This window comes from Carcharodon carcharias, chromosome 5 (assembly GCF_017639515.1).
Source record: "Carcharodon carcharias isolate sCarCar2 chromosome 5, sCarCar2.pri, whole genome shotgun sequence".
NCBI lineage: Eukaryota > Metazoa > Chordata > Chondrichthyes > Lamniformes > Lamnidae > Carcharodon > Carcharodon carcharias.
The window spans coordinates 67648105-67669081 of NC_054471.1; the positions used below are offsets into that span (position 1 = coordinate 67648105).

The window sequence follows — 20977 nt, forward strand, 5'->3', positions numbered from 1 at the left end:
CACAAACCCAATCGGCGCCCCCAATCGGGTGCGTGCCATTTTACATTTGGCCCGCCCAGCGTGAAGCTCGCCCGGATGAGTGCTCCCTGCGCAGGCGGGGTGGGGGGAATTCCCTGAGTCGGGACCTGCGTTCTTTCATGCATGCACGCAAATTAAAATACAGAAAAGAAAATATTATAAGACATGTCCCCTCATGTGACAGTGTCACATGAGCTGGGAATTTTGTCAAGGAACATTAATGGAAAACTTTGTTTAATTTATAAAAACTTCATGAAACCCCATCCCAGCTGTGGATGAGGTTTCATTAAAAATGCAAAGGCCGCCTGGGCTCTTCACTTGCCCGCCAACCTTAAGGTTGGATGGGCGGCTCATTTAACTAGTTTGATTAGTTTCTAACAGGCCTTAATAGGCCTTTGATATTTAGGCGGTTGTGCAGCCGAGTCAGCTGCACACCCACTGAACTGAAAATCTAAATGACGCGCGGTGACGTTGGGACGCTGAAAATAGCAATTTCCAGTTTCTCTTTTGAACACACCAGTATAGCAGGTGTCAGATTAGCCTCCTGTTGCAAGGAGACTTAAAAGGTGGCAGGTCTCTGTGGTGGTGGTGGTGGTAGTAGGAATAATTTTTAAAAAATTCATCCCTAAGATTTGAGCATCATTGACAAGACCAGCACTTATTGCCCATCCCTTATGCCTTGGGTGATGAGCTGCCTTCTTGAACCACGGTAGTCTATCTGGTGTAGGTACACCCACAGTGCTGTTAGGGAGGGATTTTACCGAGCATCCCGTAAATTACAATATCTCTGTCCAAGTCTAAAGGCATTCACTCCTATGTTTCCCTCCCTCTATTACCAACTTCCCCACTGTAAAATCATGACCTTTTTATTAAAGGAAATACTGAAGAGGCAGTTGCCAACGAACAAAGAACACGAACGCTTACCAGTGATTTTCTCTTGTTCCTTTCCATTCTCCTCTTTCTGCCTCTTTACTACAGCCTGCACAGCACAAAGTACTGTATTAATTGCTGGCTCCACTTGCAGGGAGAAGTCCACTAATGAACTCACGTTGGAATCTAGTGTTCAAGGAACACAAAAATAGCAAAAGTTAATTCACAATGATTTGCATGGCTGATTTTCTTCCTGTAAATTAGAATTGAAAAGGTGTTCTACTTGCACACATTTCATTCTTACCATCAAATGTCAGATTCAATAGTTCTTTCTCCCATGTTGTAAATTCATCCATTGCACAACTGACTTCCTCCTTAATATATTCCAAGCTCCTGAACAGTGCTGGGCAGTACGATGCATTACCAGAGGCAGGAGCAGCAAACATAGCCTGTACATCTTGCAATTGAACCATCGTCCTACTCAGACAACCAATCCCTGTTGAACAGGTCTCAAAACACGCCCTGACAAAACAAAAGAGAGAATCACATTATGATTTTATCAGAAAAATGGCTAACTGAACCAGAAACTCTACATCATTGCACAAGTTTCTCTTGCCTATATTAGAATAGGGACTTCACTTCGGAATTATTTAATTGACTATTAAACGCTTTGGGATGTCCTGAGGTCAGGAATAGCACTCTGAAACCAAGGCCTTTTAACTTAAGTTAAAAATAAAACATTGCTTCCATAACAGTTCAATGCGATTATCCAATGAGCAACGGGGCCATACATATTAGTTATGCCTGGGTTCAATAGCTAATCATAGGGAGGATAATGGGCCCCTGTTCCTCATCACCATCTACTGACTCCGAGTGAGGCCACTTGGACAATTTCTCCCTCAACAGACGGATATAGCAGGAGAAGCATCCAAACCTATTCATATTTCCCTGGCCCACTATGGAGAACATCTTGGTTCCTACTTGGCACCTGTCCCAAATGGAATAGCTTAGCTTTAGGAACATAAATGTCAATCATCTCAGGCACAGGATATTATTGTAAGGAAGGGTTCTTCAGGGCAATACCCTGGGTGCAACCATCTTCAGCTACCTCACCAATCACCTTCCCTCGATCATAAAGGTCAGAAGTGGGGTTGTTGTTCACTAATGATTGCATGGTGTTCAGCTCCGTTTGCAATTCCTCAGATATAGAAGGAGTCCATTCCCACTTACAACAAAACCCAAACGATATTGAGGCTTGGGCTGATAAGTGGCAAGTAACATTCATGCCAGACACACTGACCATCTCAAATGAGAGAACGCAACTATCTTTGCTTGACATTCAGTGGCATTACCATCGCTGAATGCCCCACTATCAACATCCTGGGGGGTTATCATTGACCAAAAACTGAACTGGATCAGCCATATAAATATTGTGGCTACAAGAGCAGGTCAGAGTTAGGAATTCTGCAGCAGGAAACTCAGCTCCTGACTCCCCAAAACCTGTCCACCATCTACAAAGTCACAAGTCAGGGGTATGATGGAATACCTTCCATTTCCTCGATGTGTGCAGCTCCAACAATACGTAAACAGTACAACACCATTTGAGACAAAACAACCAGTTTGGCACACCCCGTCCACCACATTAAACATTCACTCCCTCCATCACTGGCACACTGTGGCTGCAGTGTGCATCATCTACAAGATGCACTGTCGCAATTTGCTACTGCCCAGAAGTGGTGAATCAAACACTTAGAAATACCATGACCTGTAAGTTCTCCAAGTCATGTTACCCTCATTTGGAACTATACTGCCATTCATCCACTGGATCAAGACCCTGGTACTCTTTCCCTAACAGTACTGGGGAGGTATCTATAGCCACATGGACTGTAGTGATCAAGAAAACAGCTCCCCACCATATTAAAGGGCAATTAGGAATGGACGATAGAGAGCGCATGTGAAAGGCAAAAAAAAAGGGCAGAAGAAAGACTTGCATTTTGATATCAGATGTTCCAAAGTGTTTTACAGCCAATGAAATACTTTTGAAGGGTGGTCATTGTTGTACTGTAGAAAATGTAGCAGCCAATTTGCTCACAGCAAAATGCAATCTAATCAAGGCCACTTAATACATTTTCTGATGCTGATTGAGCAATAAATATTGGCCAGGACATTGGGATAACTCCCTTGTTATTCTTCTAAATAGTGCCAAGGAATTTTTTGCACCTACCTGAGGGGGCAGATGGGGCCTCGGTTTAACATCTCATCCAAAAGACACCTTTGACAGTGCAGCAGTACTGCACTGCAGTGTCAACCTTGACTCTGGTGCTCAAGTCCCTGGATTGGGACTTGAACCCAAAATGTTCTCACGCAGAGATAAGAGTGTTACCAACTGAGCCAAAGCCGACTGTATATTGAGCACCTAAAGTAGTGTTATCAATGACATTTTTTAAAGTGAAAATACTTACCATGAATATAGCAAGGTTTTGCTGGTTTGGTGACTCATTTTATCTACATCGGCCTTCACTGCCTTGACCTCCTTCAACATGTTTACAACCTGTTGAGTCACTTGTTGCCACACAGGGTCTCCTTGCCGCATTTTACAAGCGCTGGGCAAGTAATCTTCAACCAATGGTGTGGGGAACCTCAAATGTGGCAGGACAAAATCCTCAGGCAAAGATGTTGCTGCCATTTCTGCATTTCTCAAGCTCTCTTTGCTGCTACCCATCTGCTCAGTATTGATGGTTTTGTCCTGCACCTCATTGGTTTCAGATGGTTTGTCTCTTGGACAACACTGCAAGAACCACAAAAGTTGCTCCAAGGCCATTATAAACTTCATAGACAAAGTGCGCAGTTGGGCCATCCAAAGTTTGACGCCATCTTGAGGTGGAAGAGCCACATCGTGCTCCTTGAAACCTGCCAGCCTTTTCTGAATCTCTTCTAGACTTTTAATCAGATGTCTAAATAGATAGATAAACAGAACAAAAAAGGGATTTAATCATTCAGTTAGACGTTTAAAAAAGAGTAGGCAAATGTTATGACAATCAATGCAATTTTTAGTGAATAAATAACTTTCTTCCCCAGTGAAGTTATATCTGGGGCTGCATAAAAAAAACACAATTGGTAGATTATATTTTTATTGGACATAAGTTACATCATTAAAACATTTTAAAATGTGAAGTCACAATGTACCTTAAGCTGACCCACTGCTCAGTTAACCCAGTTAGGCACTGCCTTTGTTCGATAAGTAGCTTCAGCAGGTGAGCTGTAAACCCTCGACAACGTTCAACATTACCCAGGCTAAGTTCCTACAAAAGCCAAACAAATGTCATTAAAACAGAAGGTGGAAATTTCACAAATAGGGAAATCTCTTGACAAAGAACAGCAAACAAATTGATGAATGTACTAAGGAATAAAACTAAATCATTAAGCTTTCTCCATTGTCCAGGTGAACCTAATCATTTCAATACTTTTCTAACCTGGATATATTAACCCAATACCAGTGACTACTTGTTGAGGTGGCAATTTATTCAAGTCACCAACTCAGTTTTTTCATCCAAGTTAGATCCTGTTTATGGGCAATAATTAAATGCCTAGATTCTGCTATTCAGTATTTGATACACAATCTTCTTGAAACCCACTCCCAAAACTTTAAACATTGGATCATTTGGCCTATATACTTTGACCCAAAGCACAAAAAACACACACACACACACACACACACACACACGTATACACACACACACACACACACACACGCACACACACACACACACACGCACACACGCACACACACACGCACACACGCACACACACACACACGCACACACACACACACGCACGCACACACACGCACGCACGCACACACACGCACACACACGCACACACACACGCACACACACACACGCACACACACACGCACACACACACACGCACACACACACGCGCACACACACACGCACACACACACGCACACACACACACGCACACACACACACGCACACACACACACGCACACACACACACGCACACACACACACGCACACACACACACGCACACACACACACACACATGAACACACACACACGCACACACACACACGCACACACACACACGCACACACACACACGCACACACACGTATTATTGTTTGTTATTTAGCAAATTGGACCAATAAGCTCCTCAGCCTTCTGGTAATACTTCTTATTTGACACTTTACTAATGTGGGTCTATCTAACCAGGCATTAGGATGACAAACTAATCACTGGATGTTTCTGCACCCACCCCCTTCAACCATACAAAGGATAGAAATGACTGGAGCCAAAGACAATGAGATTCTGCCTACTGACATTCAAAGAGCCACTGTTACCATCATTACCTTTGCAGGAGTGTGCATCGCTGCCTGGAGGGCAGCACGACGTGCAAGAGATTGGTAGAAAAACTTGTGGCAGCCCTCCCATGCAGCAGAAACTTCAGCAAGCAGCCTGCAACATTAACAAACATCAATTCTAGATAGGTCAAACAGCAGCACTGCAAAGAACACAATCCTTTTGATGAAAGTTACTCCTTGTTTTCATTAGTCCAAGAGTTAATTACCTCAAATGTTAAAATTGAACAACTTTCTAGCACTACTCGTACAGATGTTACCTGTGCCATCTATTCAATAGCTGTGGAGAATGACAATTCCTCCTGTTTAATAACTTTCTTACTTGCCATGAGAAACTCACAGGAGCAACTCACAGGAGTAAACATCAATTTTTAATTTTGTACATTTTCACCCTCAGTAGCAAAATAAGCACCATTAAAATTAAACAATGCTAGAACAATTTCCATGAGGAAAAATCAGCAATCTAAGTTTGAGAGAGCTACACCCATTTGTTTTTTTTTTAAACAAACTTACTTCTTATAAAATCAGATATTTACAGCACAGAAGGAAGCCATTCGGCCCATTGCATTTGTGCCAGCCGAAAAGAGCTATTGAAGAATTCAGAAAAGTACACCCTCGATTAAATTTGCCTCACAAAAATATTCCACCAATGATGGCATTAGATGGGGACAGAGTGAGCCAAGGAATGTGAAAAAAAAGGCCAGAATCAGATGGTAGAAGGTAGATGCAATGTTCTGGAGATAAAGATTGAGAACAAAAATTTTACTTCAATGTACGAAAGGACAAGGAGTCCGTGAGAGTCAAATGAAGACACTGCTGCTGGACAAGTCAGATTTAGAACTGGGAAGGATGTCGATGGCATGGTTTTGAACGAGTTGAAATTTGTAGCAGATGGGATATCAGAAAGGAGGGTCAAGGTACATATATACAAACAATTATACTTCAGAATCAAAAACCAAGAAAAAAAAATCATATAGCCCCAAAACTAGGAGATTTTCCTGTCTAATATTTTGTAAAATTTCATCCCAAAGCAGCGCTTTTCCTCTTTCTGCAATCCCCAACCATGCCATTGTCTGCAGTCAAGGGAGACACTCACAGGGTTTCACTAAGCCAGTCACCATGAGATTTAAGAGCATCATGAACAACCTGATTTCTCCTATCACCCACTCTCAGACAGTGCCAGAAAGCTTCCACTCCAACTTCACACAGCAACAGAACAGATATTGGGAACTCTGGACTAAGCCTACATCCTATCAATCCATAGCACTGCACACTGGTGCGCATCACCTCCCATCCCTCCCTTGGTGTATTCATAATTTGTTTTTTTTAAAAAGATATGTACAATTGTTATCGTAACGAATTTGAAGATCACATTATTCTCATTTTACATTTCATCAGAAACTATTAGCAGCTTACATATTATCCAGCTCATCACTGTTAGCAACCATATTTACAGCTGTCTTCACATCAAGCGGGTGCAGACAAAGCATGTTCTGAGGATCTTCTGTTTTAGACCAAGCTAGTCCTTTGCGGTAAGACAGACCTGTAAAGAGAGTAGAGGTAGGATACTGCACCATTGTTCAGAAAACGTAAGCCTGTTTACCGCATAGTTTCCCGAATAGATACTCCAGAGTATCTCTTGAGCCATCTGAATTCATGTTCCTTACACAGCCCCTCTAGGATTTTCCAACAGTGACATTTCTGAAGCAAACTGTCAGCGAAACAAGGTCTCAATGGTAATAAGCAACTTGATACTTTAGTAAATAGTCTGAGGACATTTTTGTTTTTGACCAGCTCATTTTGTAAACTAGGGGACTATTTGAACAAACCAGGCTTCACCTCTTTAAACCAGCAGACCTAGAATTACAAGAGGGTAATGTGGATTGAATTTAAAAGGTTCAAGTCACACTGATGCCATTCAACACCAAATCCAGTTTCTTTTGCAACCCAACCATGAAATACGCCATGTATTTACTGCACGACATATTACAATTCGTGGGTCCTGGTGCTAGTACTCAGGCAAGTCTTAATAACAGAAGTTCTGCCTCATATTATAAGCAATATTATTCTGACATCTGTATAAATTGTCTAACACAATCTGTATTTTAACCATTCTGTCTCTTAAGGTCACAGTTTCAGCAGTATAAATCCTGATGTCATAGTTTATAGCAAGGGAAGTCAGCAGGTACTTGTAAATTTCCAGCTCCAGGCCAGAGGAAACTAACATGAAATGACAGGTAAACAGTCAGAAATGTTGGAAAATCCATGCAAGGCCTTTGCTTAATTGATGCGATACTTAGCACTTACCAATTTCAGTGAGGTGTTTGAAGAGATCTGCCAAGGCCCTTTGCTTCTGCATCAGAATATGTTTGACTTCTGACCTTTGTTTGTCCTTATCAGCCGTTTGGTCAACTACAAGTGCCTGGAGATCCTGTACAGCAGTGATGACATCACCTACAAGTATCAAGACAAGAACTCGTGATTCTTCCGGTTTTAACTGAAAGGATCATCAGTAGCTAATGATAGGGACATCCTGGGATTTCCCTAATTCCACCACTGATAGATATCCATTGTTAACAACTCTTTAGAGTTCCTCAACACCACTACCTGGAAGTTCCCCTCAAAGTCACTTACCGTTTCTTCATTGTCTCTGGGTCAAAATCCTTGAATTCCCGCCCTAACATCACTGTATGTATACTTACACTGCATGGACTGCAGCAGTTCATGAAGGCAGCTCACCACCACTTTCTCAAGGGCAACTAGGAGTGGGCAATAAATGCTGGCCCAGCCAGCAAAGCCCACATCCCATGAATGAACAGACAAAAACTACAAGGTACTAGTTTACCAACACCCAGTTTACTCTTTCATACTACTGTAGCCAACAATAAAAAGGTGTACACAAGCTATGGTATAAACAAGTACAACTGAATACAAGGAACCCTAGAAAACGCGTATGGAAAAACAAACTCAAATGTTTCGCAGATGAGGCAGCAAAGAGAAAGGTAGGATTAATGTTTCTGGGCCTGATGCTGCCTGACCTGTTCAGCACTGGCAACATTTTCTGTTTCTATTTTTATTTCAGACTTCCACAATAGTCTGCTGGTTTGTGAACATTGGCCGGGATCTTCCTGCCCTGTAGCGGAGGGACCTACCGTGGGGGATTTGGCGACCCGGCCAGAAGTCTGTTGACTTTCGGCGGGAATGGATGATCCTAGCAGCAGGCGGGGCCAGAAATCCCGCCCTTTATGGTACACATCAATAAAAATCCTGCAAAAAATTTCAAGGCTATAATCTCAAGTCAGGGATCAAAAAGATTAAATGTTTGAATTTGGCACATTCATGAAATTATCAAAATTAACAGCGTAGTGGTCCTTCAGCTTATCATGTCTGTGCTGGCTCTATTAAGGAGCTTATCATCTGTCCCCTTTCAAATATTTATCTATTTTTTTTTTAAATTATAGATTCGCCATTATTCTGATTCCACCAAAGTGGAGTGGAAAGAGAACACATAATAAAGCGAAGGACATTTTATCTGATGGCCCTGTCCTGGTAGCAGCTGCCGCAGGAGATTCGGTCCATTGACTTTTAGGACTGGACGATGCTGGTGGTGAGTGGGGCTGGAAAATCCCACTCCCAATCTCCAACTTGGAATCGCTGATCAATTTACTGCCTTATCATTTCTGTCTTTTATCATATTCAATAACTTCCTATAGAAAGCAAGCTTCAGCAATTCAATAACGCATTTATTTTTACTCTCGAGTGTTTGCATTGGAACTATATTCAGACAATAGCGGGCTGTTGTTCACTGAATGCATCAGCTAGGAATCCTTAAATTCATGTCTTTTGATACCTGTAAATTGATCCAGACTTTCCACAAAACTGGGAAGAGAATTTGTTGTCATAAGTTTCAGGCACATTTTCCTCATTCGTTTACTCAGTGCTGGTAGACGGCTCTGAAGAGAACTCCCTTCTAATGAGGCACTACCTTTGCCAAAGTCAGGAAAAATGACCTGCAATATAATTTGGTTATGGTCAGAAATCATGAAAATTTATGGTTATAATAATACATAGACTGAATTAAGAACTGGACTGTTACTCTTCTCACTGCCTCCAGAAGAAAAAAATGCTATTGTGCTTCAATATCTGCTCTCAAAATTAGGCTCAATCATAGCTGGGTTGATAAGTGCCATCAAAGAGCATTTCAAAATACAGCAGAGGTTCTGACCAAGACCAGTGAAAGCTGTTAAAACAGTGAAGTTACAGTAAAGTGATATTACTCTAACAACGACTTACATTGTCAAAGCTTCAGGGATCTAAAACTTTAAGCATTAATGTAACATAGTAAACCAACAAACCTGCAAACATTAATATTTTCTTTAAAAAAAATCAACAGTTTTGCATAATGAAAGACTAATTAATCTACGGCATTCTCACCCATTTTCAGGCTAATCCAAGTTTCTAGCTGGTAAAAGCAGACATTTATTTGGAGGGAAATAGAAAATTACTGGACTGGAGGAAATTAATCAAGAATCGAGGCACAAGAAAATACATTCCACTGGAAGGTCGCTAACAATGTTTCAGAAAATGATGCAGGCAGCAGGACACATGCTCATTTCCAAAATTCCTTCCACAGTGTGAGGTCTTCCACTTCAACATGGAGGGGAGGGAAACATTAAAACAATGGGCTAGCAATAAACTGGTCAGCAACAGGCTATCAAGTAGCAAGATTTGAAATATTTGGGTGCACTCTTAGCAACGAACAGTCTGGTGAGGGGAGGTCAGAATAATGTTTTTAGATGTATAATGAAGTGTTCACCTACCAAAAGTTCATGGCATTTTAGTAAGCGGCACATAGCTTTCAAACCAGGATAAGACTATAAAGAGGCAGTAGGGTATACCCACAGGCTTGGGCTGGACCAGTGAGTACAGTTAGCAATTATTTATTTACTTTTATTCACTCACGGGATGTGGGCTTCGCTGGCTAAGCCAGCATTTATTGCCCATCCCTCATTGCAGGGAGGCAAAGAATTTACAGTTCCTTTAAGACGATCCAAGGAACAATTGGAAGCAGCAAGTGAAAAACCTCACAGAAGAGCACACAGATTTGAAATTTTACATTAAGCAATACAAGGTGTAGACCATACAAGTATCAATAAGTGCGAAGCTTTTAATTCTATGGGCTGGATTTTCCCCTCATGGCGGACCCAGTAACGCCGCTCGTGATTTCACACTGGCTGGCCATTTAACAGCCAGACAGCGTGAAAGACACACTAAAGGCCTCAGCGCTGCCAGGGTTGGGGCAGGAGGAGCACTGAAATCTGCACATGCACGGCGGGGGGAGGGGAGGGGGGGGAAGCGCGCACTGAAAGCTCCCTGAAGGCACAGAGCTGAAGAATTTTAAATACAATAAACATTTTACAAATGATATAAATGTGTCATCAGTCACATGAAGAGAGACATGTAAAAAATGTTAAAAGTTTTATTTTTTGTAGTAACCGTTGGAAACCTTATCCCACCAGTGGATGAGGTTTCGTAAAAATGCAAAGGTCACGTGGCCTACTCGCCCGCCTGCCAACCAAACAGTGGAGCGGGCAGCGAAAAATACAAATTAATTCATTGCTTAAGGGCCTTAATATGCCTCTTAATTGTCAGCAGGTGCACCGCCGACTCTTGTGCATGCCCGCTGGCCGAAACATCGCGTGAGTGCATGATGACGTCAGGACGCTCACCCGACATCATTGTGCACTGTTTCACTTGTGTTCGGGTTGGGCCCGCCCGCAGGACAAAAAACCCCGCCCTGTGTTTAAGAAAGCCAAAGATTTCAAATTGAAAGTTTAATTTATTGTAAATCAAAGCTGAAAACCTCAAACTCAGTTGCTACAATGTCTTGAATAGCACACTGTTTCAATAAAAACTAAATTTGCTAAAATATCTATGCCATAGCTCCTTTTCACTGAATTATTGATCAATGTACAGCAAATTCACATATTGGTAGTAATACTGCAACAAGCATTTACATACCTGTGTTACATGACATTTTTCTGAAGAAACCTTTCTAAGCACACAATTCAGCTTCTCCATCTTGGTCTGTTTCTGTTGGTCAACACTATCCAAGCTCCCAGCTCTTCCCATTTCTGTTAATGCAGGACAGCATGGATTGTTGAGTGCAGCTTCAAACTTCTTCATAAACTTAAAGAGCGTTCTGTGGATACACATTATAAAATAAATTGCATAATGGTCAGGTTTTGCATCTAGTTTTGGGCACTGAACCTCACCTTGGAACATGGAGATGAAGCATAATACCAAGGTTTAAGTGTTATATTATGGGAACAGGGTGCAAACATCTGGCTTGTATTCCCTCAAATTTAGGTAATTAAAATTAAGGGATTTGATACTTTCCAGAGGACATAATTGTAAAATTAGAGCTAGGCCACTTAGAAGTGAAATCAAGAAGCCCTTTTTCCATACAAAATGGTAAAGAAAGTTTGGAACACACTTACTTTCAATTGATGCAGCATCAAATTTGAGAAAGTATAAAAATCTATCTTGGTCTATATAATTAGGCAAAAGTATCAAGGGGGTATACTCATTTCAACAATAGACTGGAACTGTATTAGCTTAGTAGACTACAACTTCCTCTCTAGCAAAACAACTATAGTTGAAGGAATATTTACTGAATCCCGAAAGATTTCAATGCTGTCACACATCGTGGGTTTTTTCCATGCTAGAAAAGTGATTGGATACATCTACAGCTTATTTTATAGGCAGTCAGCCTATTTTTCACTATATTTTCAGTTTGCCACCTTGTCTTTAGTCAGGAGGCTTTTATTCAAAGCTGTTTTAAATGGTCAACTTTTGATAAGTTTTTTTTATGTTGGCATGCACAAATGGTTTCTCTGAACTGGTTTGATTTCTGTTGAATTCTTAACCACTCATCAGTACCTGATGCTTTCGTTCTAGGAGATTCTTTGCATTACCTGTGTGTTTTCTCCACTGACTGTTTAATGGACCAGAAACTGGCATCATTCCATCGGCTAATCTTAACGAAGTCCTGTAGGCAGACATGACTGAATTAGTGGGGAAATTCTGAGTTCAACCACCGGTCCGATACATTTAAACCCAGTAGGAAAGTATTTAATTACACATGTTGGTAGACAAGGTGGCCATCTCAGAAGTGATCAGTGGCTTTCAGTATTTCTGAGCCTTCTGAAAGGCGTGCAAAAGACTGATTACAATCACTGTTTATAATTACTGCAATGCAAATTAAATATACGGGATGTTTAAAATTAACAAACCCACCCCAAAAGACATCACCACTAAACAAAGCATTGAATCAATTTTTATTGACATAATTTGTCAACTTCATATTTAAAATAAGAATCATTTTGGAAACTGGGCCAAATATCCCTGCACCCCAACAGAGGCATATAGAAAATTTAAACAGAATGTCTTCTCACTAAGGAGGAGCAGATACGGTGCAAGGTTAACTCCACTCAGTTCATGTTCTGGATCACATTGGCAAGGAGATGCAGGTAGAATTCATGCATCTTCCAACTGGGTTCAAGGGTTGGCAGAGAAGGAAGAGGTTCACAGGGGTCAAATCACAGCTGGGTGATCCTAGTAGCCAGGCTACTGGTCACTAACAGCACTCAGCCATCAGTATTAGGTCTGCTGGACAAAGGCAAGCAACTTTAAAAAGTCTGGGAGGAGTTTATTAATTTAAAGACTCTAGCAAAAGTATCTCTGCAGGTGATTTTAAAATGAGTATTTTAGGGATTAAACGTAAGATACGCCAAAAGAAAAAGTGTAAAGCAATGCATCTTATTTGCTAACACATCCAAACTTGCTTTCTGGAATAAAGCAAATCTCAGCACCGTGATATCCAAGGTATATTACCTTCCAACTGCACTCAACCTGTCAGAGTCAGAAAACTGTCTAATCATCCAATTTAAATGAGAGCTTAAAGAAATAGTCGCATGGGAACACCATTTTATTTCCACCCCTCTCTCACTGTTACCTTCAATTCTTTCTCTATCGGATGACGGAGTTCAGTTATTTTAGCCTGAACACACTCTGAAAATTGCTTGTAGTAGCTGTATAAATTCCAGAGTAAACTGCACATGACATCTGCAATAGAATAATTTTCTGGTTAACATTCTTTACTTTTTCCACATTATTTTGTTGTGACTTAAGACATTCTTAAAGAAACAGACATATTTGCACTCAACCTCCAACACTGCTGCACAAATAGCCTATAAATCAAATGATCTATCATTTGAGTTTCTGCTGTGCGTTTTCTACACTCTTTCACCAAAAACACTTAGCTGTTTAGGATGTTTAAGAAATAGACACCCCAAATGCTTAAATTACTAAATTTAACCTTCAGAATATGATCTTTGTACATACATATTTCACCCTTGCCATCAATAAAGCATTGAACCATACCTTTAACTCTCTCCACCTTACATAAACTACAATTAATGCAGAAGTCCACTGTTCATATTTAATCCTGCACAAAATTCTACATATTTCACCCAGGCCTCTGGTGACTATTGTCCCCAAGCACAAGGACTTTAAAAGCCTAATCAACTTCAAATCCTTCCACAGTCTTGTTCCATTTGTCTGTAATATACTCCAGTCCAACATCCCAAAATATCCTCTGCTCTTAAAACTCTGGTCTGCTGTGCATTTCCCCCAACCATCCCCTTTTCTTTCCACAACCTGTTCTAAAAGTGCCTTAGCATTTAAATTCTCTCTAATCTTCAGTCTCCCAACCTCCAAAACCTAAAAAGAGCTGTCTCCATCTGGACATCCAGTCCCTTCTCTCAACTAGCCTCCCAGTTTGTGTTCCACAATCCCATGTAATGCAACCTGGGGCATTTTGTTACAAAACAATGCTATTCAAATCTAAGTTGTTACTGAATCCATAACTTTCTGAACAGGAGACATTATTTATTGCCTGCACTGCAAAGCCCCAAGTTGCCTTTTAATTAATAAAAACACATTAAGACCCAGTTACTTAAACATTTTCAAAGAAATTCTATACAAATATACAAATAATTACCTTTTCCCTCCTGTTCAGGCACTGTCAAAACATGACAATGAAAAGCTAGCAGCATTGACAGGCGAAAATGAAACTCTCCCAGGGTAGCTCCTTCAATGAAAGCTTGCAGTGTTTTGATTACTGCCGGCAGCTTCATCTGCTCTTCCATCTCTGTCCAGAGTAATAAAAGCACAAGTTTAAAAAAAAACACAACCCTTTTTGTGCATTACACTGAACAGAAGATTTTCAGAAATAAAAAATGCTGTAAATACACAACAGGTCTGCTCAACATGTATTGTGCTGGAAGAACAAAACAATGTCAGCTTGGCCACTACAGTGATAAGAGATTTTGGAAGTTGAGCAAGGCCAATGTAGTCTCCTGATGAGGAATTTAAGACAGTGCAATCTACATGACTTCTGGCGTCCAGTGAGCACACCAAAAACTCAACATTCAGCACCTATCACATTGTGGCCCTAATGCAAGAATTCTCTTATTTCCAGATGAAACAGCAGTGTGTGAATGCATCTGTAGAAGAACCAATTTCAAAGGTAAATTTTCTACTAGAAACTTCCATTCAAGATTCAATTCAGTCAGGAGGCATCCAAACAGTGGAATTTTGTCAGATGGGGTAAAAGCATAATGGACATGAAGGATTGCAAGAAAATTTCTGAAGGCACCGAAGGATATGGCTAGACGGAAGTGGAGAGAATTGTAGTGTGTGGAGCAAAGGTGATAAAGGAACAGAGAGATAAAAACAAAAAACTACGGATGCTGGAAATCCAAAACAAAAACAATTACCTGGAAAAACTCAGCAGGTCTGGCAGCATCGGCGGAGCAGAAAAGAGTTGATGTTTTGAGTCCTCATGACCCTTCAACAGAACTGAGTGAATATTAGGAGGGGTGAAATAAAAGCTGGTTTAAGGTGGGGGGGAGAGAAGTGGGGGTGGAGGGGTGGGGTTTGTGGTTATAGGGACAAGCAAGCAATGATAGGAGCAGATAATTAAAAGATGTCACATACAGAAGAACAAAGAGGTGTTGAAGGTGGTGATATTATCTAAATGAATGTGCTAATTAAGACTGGATGGCAGGACACGCAAGGTACAGCTCTAGTGGGGGGTGGGGTGGAAAGATTGGCAGGGCATAAAAAATATAGATGTAAAAATAATGGAAATAGGTGGGAAAAGAAAAATCTATATAAATTATTGGAAAAAACAAAAGGAAGGGGGAAGAAATGGAAAGGGGGTGGGAATGGAGGAGGGAGTTCAAGATCTAAAGTTTTTGAATTCAATATTCAGTCCGGAAGGCTGTAAAGTGCCTAGTTGGAAGATGAGGTGCTGTTCCTCCAGTTTGCGTTGGGCTTCACTGGAACAATGCAGCAAGCCAAGGACAAACATGTGGGCAAGAGAGCAGGGTGGAGTTTTAAAATGGCAAGCGACAGGGAGGTTTGGGTCTTTCTTGCAGACAGACCGCAGGTGTTCTGCAAAGCGGTCGCCCAGTTTACATTTGGTCTCTCCAATGTCCTCTACAGTGTCCTGCCATCCATTCTTAATAGGCACATTTGTTTAGATATCACCACCTTCAACACCTCTTTGTTCTTCTGTATGTGAAATCTTTTGATTATCTGCTCCTATCACTGCTTGCTTGTCCCTACAACCTCCCCCCCCCACCCACCTTAAACCAGTTTATATTTCACCCCTCTAATATTCACTCAGTTCTGTTGAAAGGTCATGAAGACTTGAAACGTCAACTCTTTTCTTCTCCGCCAATGCTGCCAGACCTGCTGAGTTTTTCCAAGGAACAGGAGAGATCTATTAATTTAATTTGGAATACCTCTTGGATTGCAATCTCTGGATTATCCCAGTGCCACATGATAGCGAGCACAAAAATAGGAGAATAGCGCAGACGAACACGTGGCTTAAGAGTTGGTGCAGGAGGGAGGGTTTTAGATTCCTGGATCACTGGGACCGTTTCTGGGGAAGGCGGGACCTGTACAAGCAGGACGGTCTACATCTGTACCAGAGCGGGACTAACATCCTTGCGGGCAGGTTTGCTAGTGCTGTTGGGAAGAGTTTAAACTAATTCGGCAGGGGGAGGGGACAGAGAATGTTAGCAGAGTAGGGACACATCATAATACAGTAAAACAATCAAGTCAGAGGGAGTACAGCTGCTTTCAGTTTCAAGGGAGTAAGGCAAGGCTGGATGGCCTCTATTATAATGCCAAGAATATTACAGGTAAAACGAATGAGTTAAGGGTGAGGATTGACACGGGGAATTGTGACATAGTAGCCATCACTGAGATGTGGTTGAGGAAGGGGCAAGATTGGCAGCTCAACATTCCAGGATATAGAATCTTCAGGTGAGACAGGGGAGGGGGTAAAAGCGGAGGTGTTGCACTACCAGTTAAGGAGTCAGTTACTGCAGTAAGGAGAGATGATATCTTGGAGGGGGCATCGAATGAAGCTTTGTGGGTAGCGCTTAGGAATAAAAAAGGGGCAGCCACATTGGTAGATGTTTATTATAGACCCCCAGATAGTCAGCGGGAAATTGAGGAGCAAATATGTGCACAATTTGCGGAGGTGTGTAAAAACAATAGGATAATTATATTAGGTGATTTCAACTTTCGCAACATTAATTGGGATAGACATAATGTTATGGGCCTGGATGCAAGTTGCAAAAAAATGTTTTGGATTGGTGGAAGAGCAGACTTTAGTAAAATAAGGCAGGATCTGGCCAAGGTAGACTGGGAACAGCTACTTGTGGGAAATCTACAGAAGAGCAGTGGGGGGGGTGTTCAAAAAGGAAATGCAGAGGGTACAGGCTCAACATGTTCCCTCTCGGGCAATAGGAAGGAGTAACAAGCCCAGAAAACCATGGATGAGCAGAGATATTCAGGATACGATGAGAAGGAAAAGAGAGGCTTTTAGCAGACACAAAGGGAACAAATCAGCAGAGGCATTAGTGGAGTACAGAAAGTGCAGGGTGGAGCTTAAGAAAGCAATTAGGAGAGCCAAGAGGGGATATGAGAAAGCTCTGGCTGATAAAAGTAGAGAAAATCCCAAGATATTCTATAAGTATATCAATGGGAAGAGGATAACCAGGGAAAGAATAGGGCCCATTAGGGACTCTATGGGTGGAGCCAGAGGACATCAGTAGAGTGTTGAATGAATACTTCACATCCGTCTTCACCCAAGAGAATGAGGATGAAGGTATGGAACTCAGGGACAGAGACTGCAAGGTTCTTGAGCAAATTGATGTAGGGATTGACAAGGTATTGGAGGTGTTGGCAGGCTTAAAAGTGGACAAATTTCCAGGTCTGGATGATTTATGACCCAGACTGCTGAGGGAGGCAAGAGAGGAGATTGCAGGAGCTCTGACCCAAATTTTTAATTCCTCTCTGGCCACAGGGGAGGTGCCAAAGGACTGGAGTACAGTTAATGTGGTTCTGCTATTTAAGCCAGGGAATTACAGGCCAGTGAGTCTCATGTCAGTGGTAGGGAAACTATTGGAGAAAATTCTAAACAAGAGAATCTATCTCCACTTGGAGAGCAAGATTTGATCAGGAATAATCAGCATGACTTTGTCAGAGGGAGGTCATGCCTAACAAATTTGATTGAATTTTTTGAGGAGATGACCAGGTGTGTAGATGAGGGTAGTGCAGTTGATGTAGTTTATATGGAATTCAGCAAAGCCTTTGACAAGGTCCCACAATGGAGACTTATAAAGAAGGCAAATGCACTTGGGATACAGAGTAATTTGATAAAGGTGGATTCAAAATTGGCTTAGTTGTAGGAGACAGAGGGTGATGACAGAAGGATGCTTTAGTGACTGGAAGCCAGTGTCCAGTGGTATAACACAGGGATCTGTGCTGGGTCCCCTATTATTTGTCATTTATATAAAACGACATAGATGACTAAGTGAGAGGTAGGATTAGTAAGTTTGTGGATGACACAAAGACTGGCCGGGTGGTTAACAGTGAGGTTGAGTGCCTTGGGCTACAGGAAGATATAAACGGGATGGTCAAATGGGCAGATGGAATTTAACCCTGAAAAGCATGTGGTGATACACTTTGGAAGGATTAATCTGACAAGGAAGTATTCAATGAATGGCATGACACTAGGAAGTTGAGGAATAAAGGGACCTTGGCAAATATGTCCATAGATCTCTGAAGGCAGAGGGACATGTTAGTGGGATGGTGAAAAAGGCATAAGGGACACTTGCCTTTATCAATCGAGGCATGGATTACAAAAGTAGGGAGGTCATGTTGGAGTTGTATAGAACCTTGGTGAGGCCACAGCTAGAGTATTGTGTGTAGTTCTGGTCGCCACATTGTAGGCAGGATGTGATGCACTGGAGGGGGTGCAGAGGAGATTCACCAGGATGTTGCCTAGGATGAAACATTTAAGTTATGAAGAGAGGTTGAATAGACTTGGGTTGTTTTTGTTGGAGCAGAGAAGACTGAGGGGTGACCTGATCGAGGTGTATAAGATTATGAGGGGCATGGACAGGGTGGATAGGGAGCAGCTGCTCCACTTAGTTGAAGGGTCAGTCACGAGGGGACATAAGTTCAAGGTGAGGGGCAGGAGGTTTGGGGGGGGATGTGAGGAAAAACCTTTTTGCCCAGAGGGCAGTGACAGTCTGGAATGAGCTGCCTGGGAGGGTGGTGGAGGCGGGTTGCCTCACATCCTTTAAAAAGTAACTGGATGAGCACTTGGCATGTCATAACATTCAAGGCTATGGGCCAAGTGTTGGTAAATGGGATTAGGTAGGTAGGTCAGGTGTTTCTCAGGTGTCGGTGCAGACTCGATGGGCCTCTTCTGCACCATGTGATTCTGAATATGTTTCAAGTGGCTGGTATTAATAACATGGATATAAATTTTGCATGTTCAGTTTGCATTCTGCCATGGCCACTCCACTCCGGACATCATGAGAGGCATAGTCCAACAATGGACAAAAGAGCTGAATTCCAGAGGTGCGGTGAGAGTGACTGCCTTTGACATCATGGTGGTATTTGAAGGAAGCATTCAAGGAACCCCAGCAAAACTAAAGTCAATGGGAATGGCATTACCATATCTAAATTCCCCACCAACAACATCCTGGTGGATCACCATTGATCAGAATCTTAACTGCATCACCCATATAAATACCGTGGCTACAAGAGCAGCTCAGAGGTTGGGAATTCTGCAGTGAGTCACACCCCTCTTGACTCCCCAAAATATGTCCATCATATAGAAGGCACAAGTCAGGAGTGTGATGGAAAACCCTCCGCTTACCTGGACAAGTGCTGTTGGAGCTGCATGCAAAAAGCTTGACACCACCCAGGATCAAGTACCCCATCCACCACCTTAAACATTTGCAACCTCCACCACTAGCACACCATGGCAGAAGCATGTAATATCACAAGATGCTCTGCAGCAACTTGTCAAGGTTATTTTGACAGCACGTCCCAAATCTACTACCATCTCGAAGGACAAGGGCAGCAGGTGCATGGGAACACGAGCACTTTGAAACACACACCATCCCTGGAACCGGAACCACACCCACACACACCTCTCAAATGCTTGCTTTGCCTGCAACACCCACATTCCAAGAATTAATAAGATCACCAAATCTTGACAATCAAATTGTAAATTAGAATCAGTTATGTTTGACTTTGTTCATTGATAATTAATAATTAACAGCATCCTTTCTACCTAAGACGCTCATTTAATTCAACAATCACAAAACGTTTAACTAAGTCATCTGATTAAACTCGTAATATGCATGTGATGGAAGTTTCAAATATCAAATACTACAGACCTGAATGTTCCATCTTTATACTGTAAATTGAGGTGATTCTGAAGTGCCCATACACTGATGAACTGCCTTCTCAATTTCACCAGTATTCAACAAAATAAATACAATGCTGCACTACCTTGCAAGTTTTCTTCTGTTCGTTCCTGAAGGTATTTTTCAATTAGCTGGTAGATTGAAAACCAATGCTTGGTTGATTTCTCCATGTGTCTTTTCATCACAATATTAAGACCATTAGACCAGCAACTGTGGAGAGATTAAACGTGTAAATCATGATTTATTGAAAGCTGGGGAACATTGGTCAAACTTTTGCCTCATGCGTAATGCTGTAAGAATCCAAAGAAATTTTTTTGTGAAAAGTATAAAATCATGAAATTTAAAACTGCCGTCTTCCATCACATCAGTTCACATCTGACAGTAAAAAAAAAACACTTGCTCAGAAAGGCAGATATCTAATTTTAGCAAATCTGAATGAATTGTTAGAGGGAAATTGCCCGAAGCCAGCTACCATTTCGGTTGGTGGAAATAGTACAAGAACTCAATTCTGTTTATTCCCCTAACTGCTACAAGTAACAGACAAATTTTGACAATGACAAGACAGTAACCAACATAATGCAGTATTTCATATGCTCAACTAAAAATAAAACAAAACTCAGACATGTTCTAACTTTGATAACTAAGCTGTATTAGCTTCAGGCTTGATTGAGGAACGACAAAAGAAAATCCAAGTTTCCTGCCCATGACTGCTATCTCATTACTCCAGCTGGAAATGGGTATATGGGGATGCCATTCAGGATCAGACACTAAGGGTCACTGGCAGTGGGTTGTAGAGTTAGGAGCTGTACATTTGTAATGTCTGACTTTGTGAATAAAT

At 41.6% G+C, this 20977-nt stretch overlaps 1 protein-coding gene across 1 annotated transcript in view; it reads right to left on the reverse strand.

Annotated features, from left to right (window-relative positions):
• The window catches only part of mdn1 (midasin AAA ATPase 1), a 223102-nt gene that overhangs the window by 52893 nt on the left and 149232 nt on the right, over positions 1-20977 (reverse strand). Inside the window, exons 69-81 of the mRNA XM_041187861.1 lie at positions 20225-20349; positions 14334-14483; positions 13287-13396; positions 12247-12320; positions 11291-11471; positions 9120-9279; positions 7577-7723; positions 6686-6812; positions 5261-5366; positions 4075-4190; positions 3351-3842; positions 1193-1410; positions 943-1074 (exon numbers count right to left, since the gene is read on the reverse strand). Coding sequence (XP_041043795.1) covers positions 943-1074; positions 1193-1410; positions 3351-3842; positions 4075-4190; positions 5261-5366; positions 6686-6812; positions 7577-7723; positions 9120-9279; positions 11291-11471; positions 12247-12320; positions 13287-13396; positions 14334-14483; positions 20225-20349 — 2138 coding nt within the window. The remainder of the gene's footprint in view (positions 1-942; positions 1075-1192; positions 1411-3350; positions 3843-4074; positions 4191-5260; positions 5367-6685; positions 6813-7576; positions 7724-9119; positions 9280-11290; positions 11472-12246; positions 12321-13286; positions 13397-14333; positions 14484-20224; positions 20350-20977) is intronic.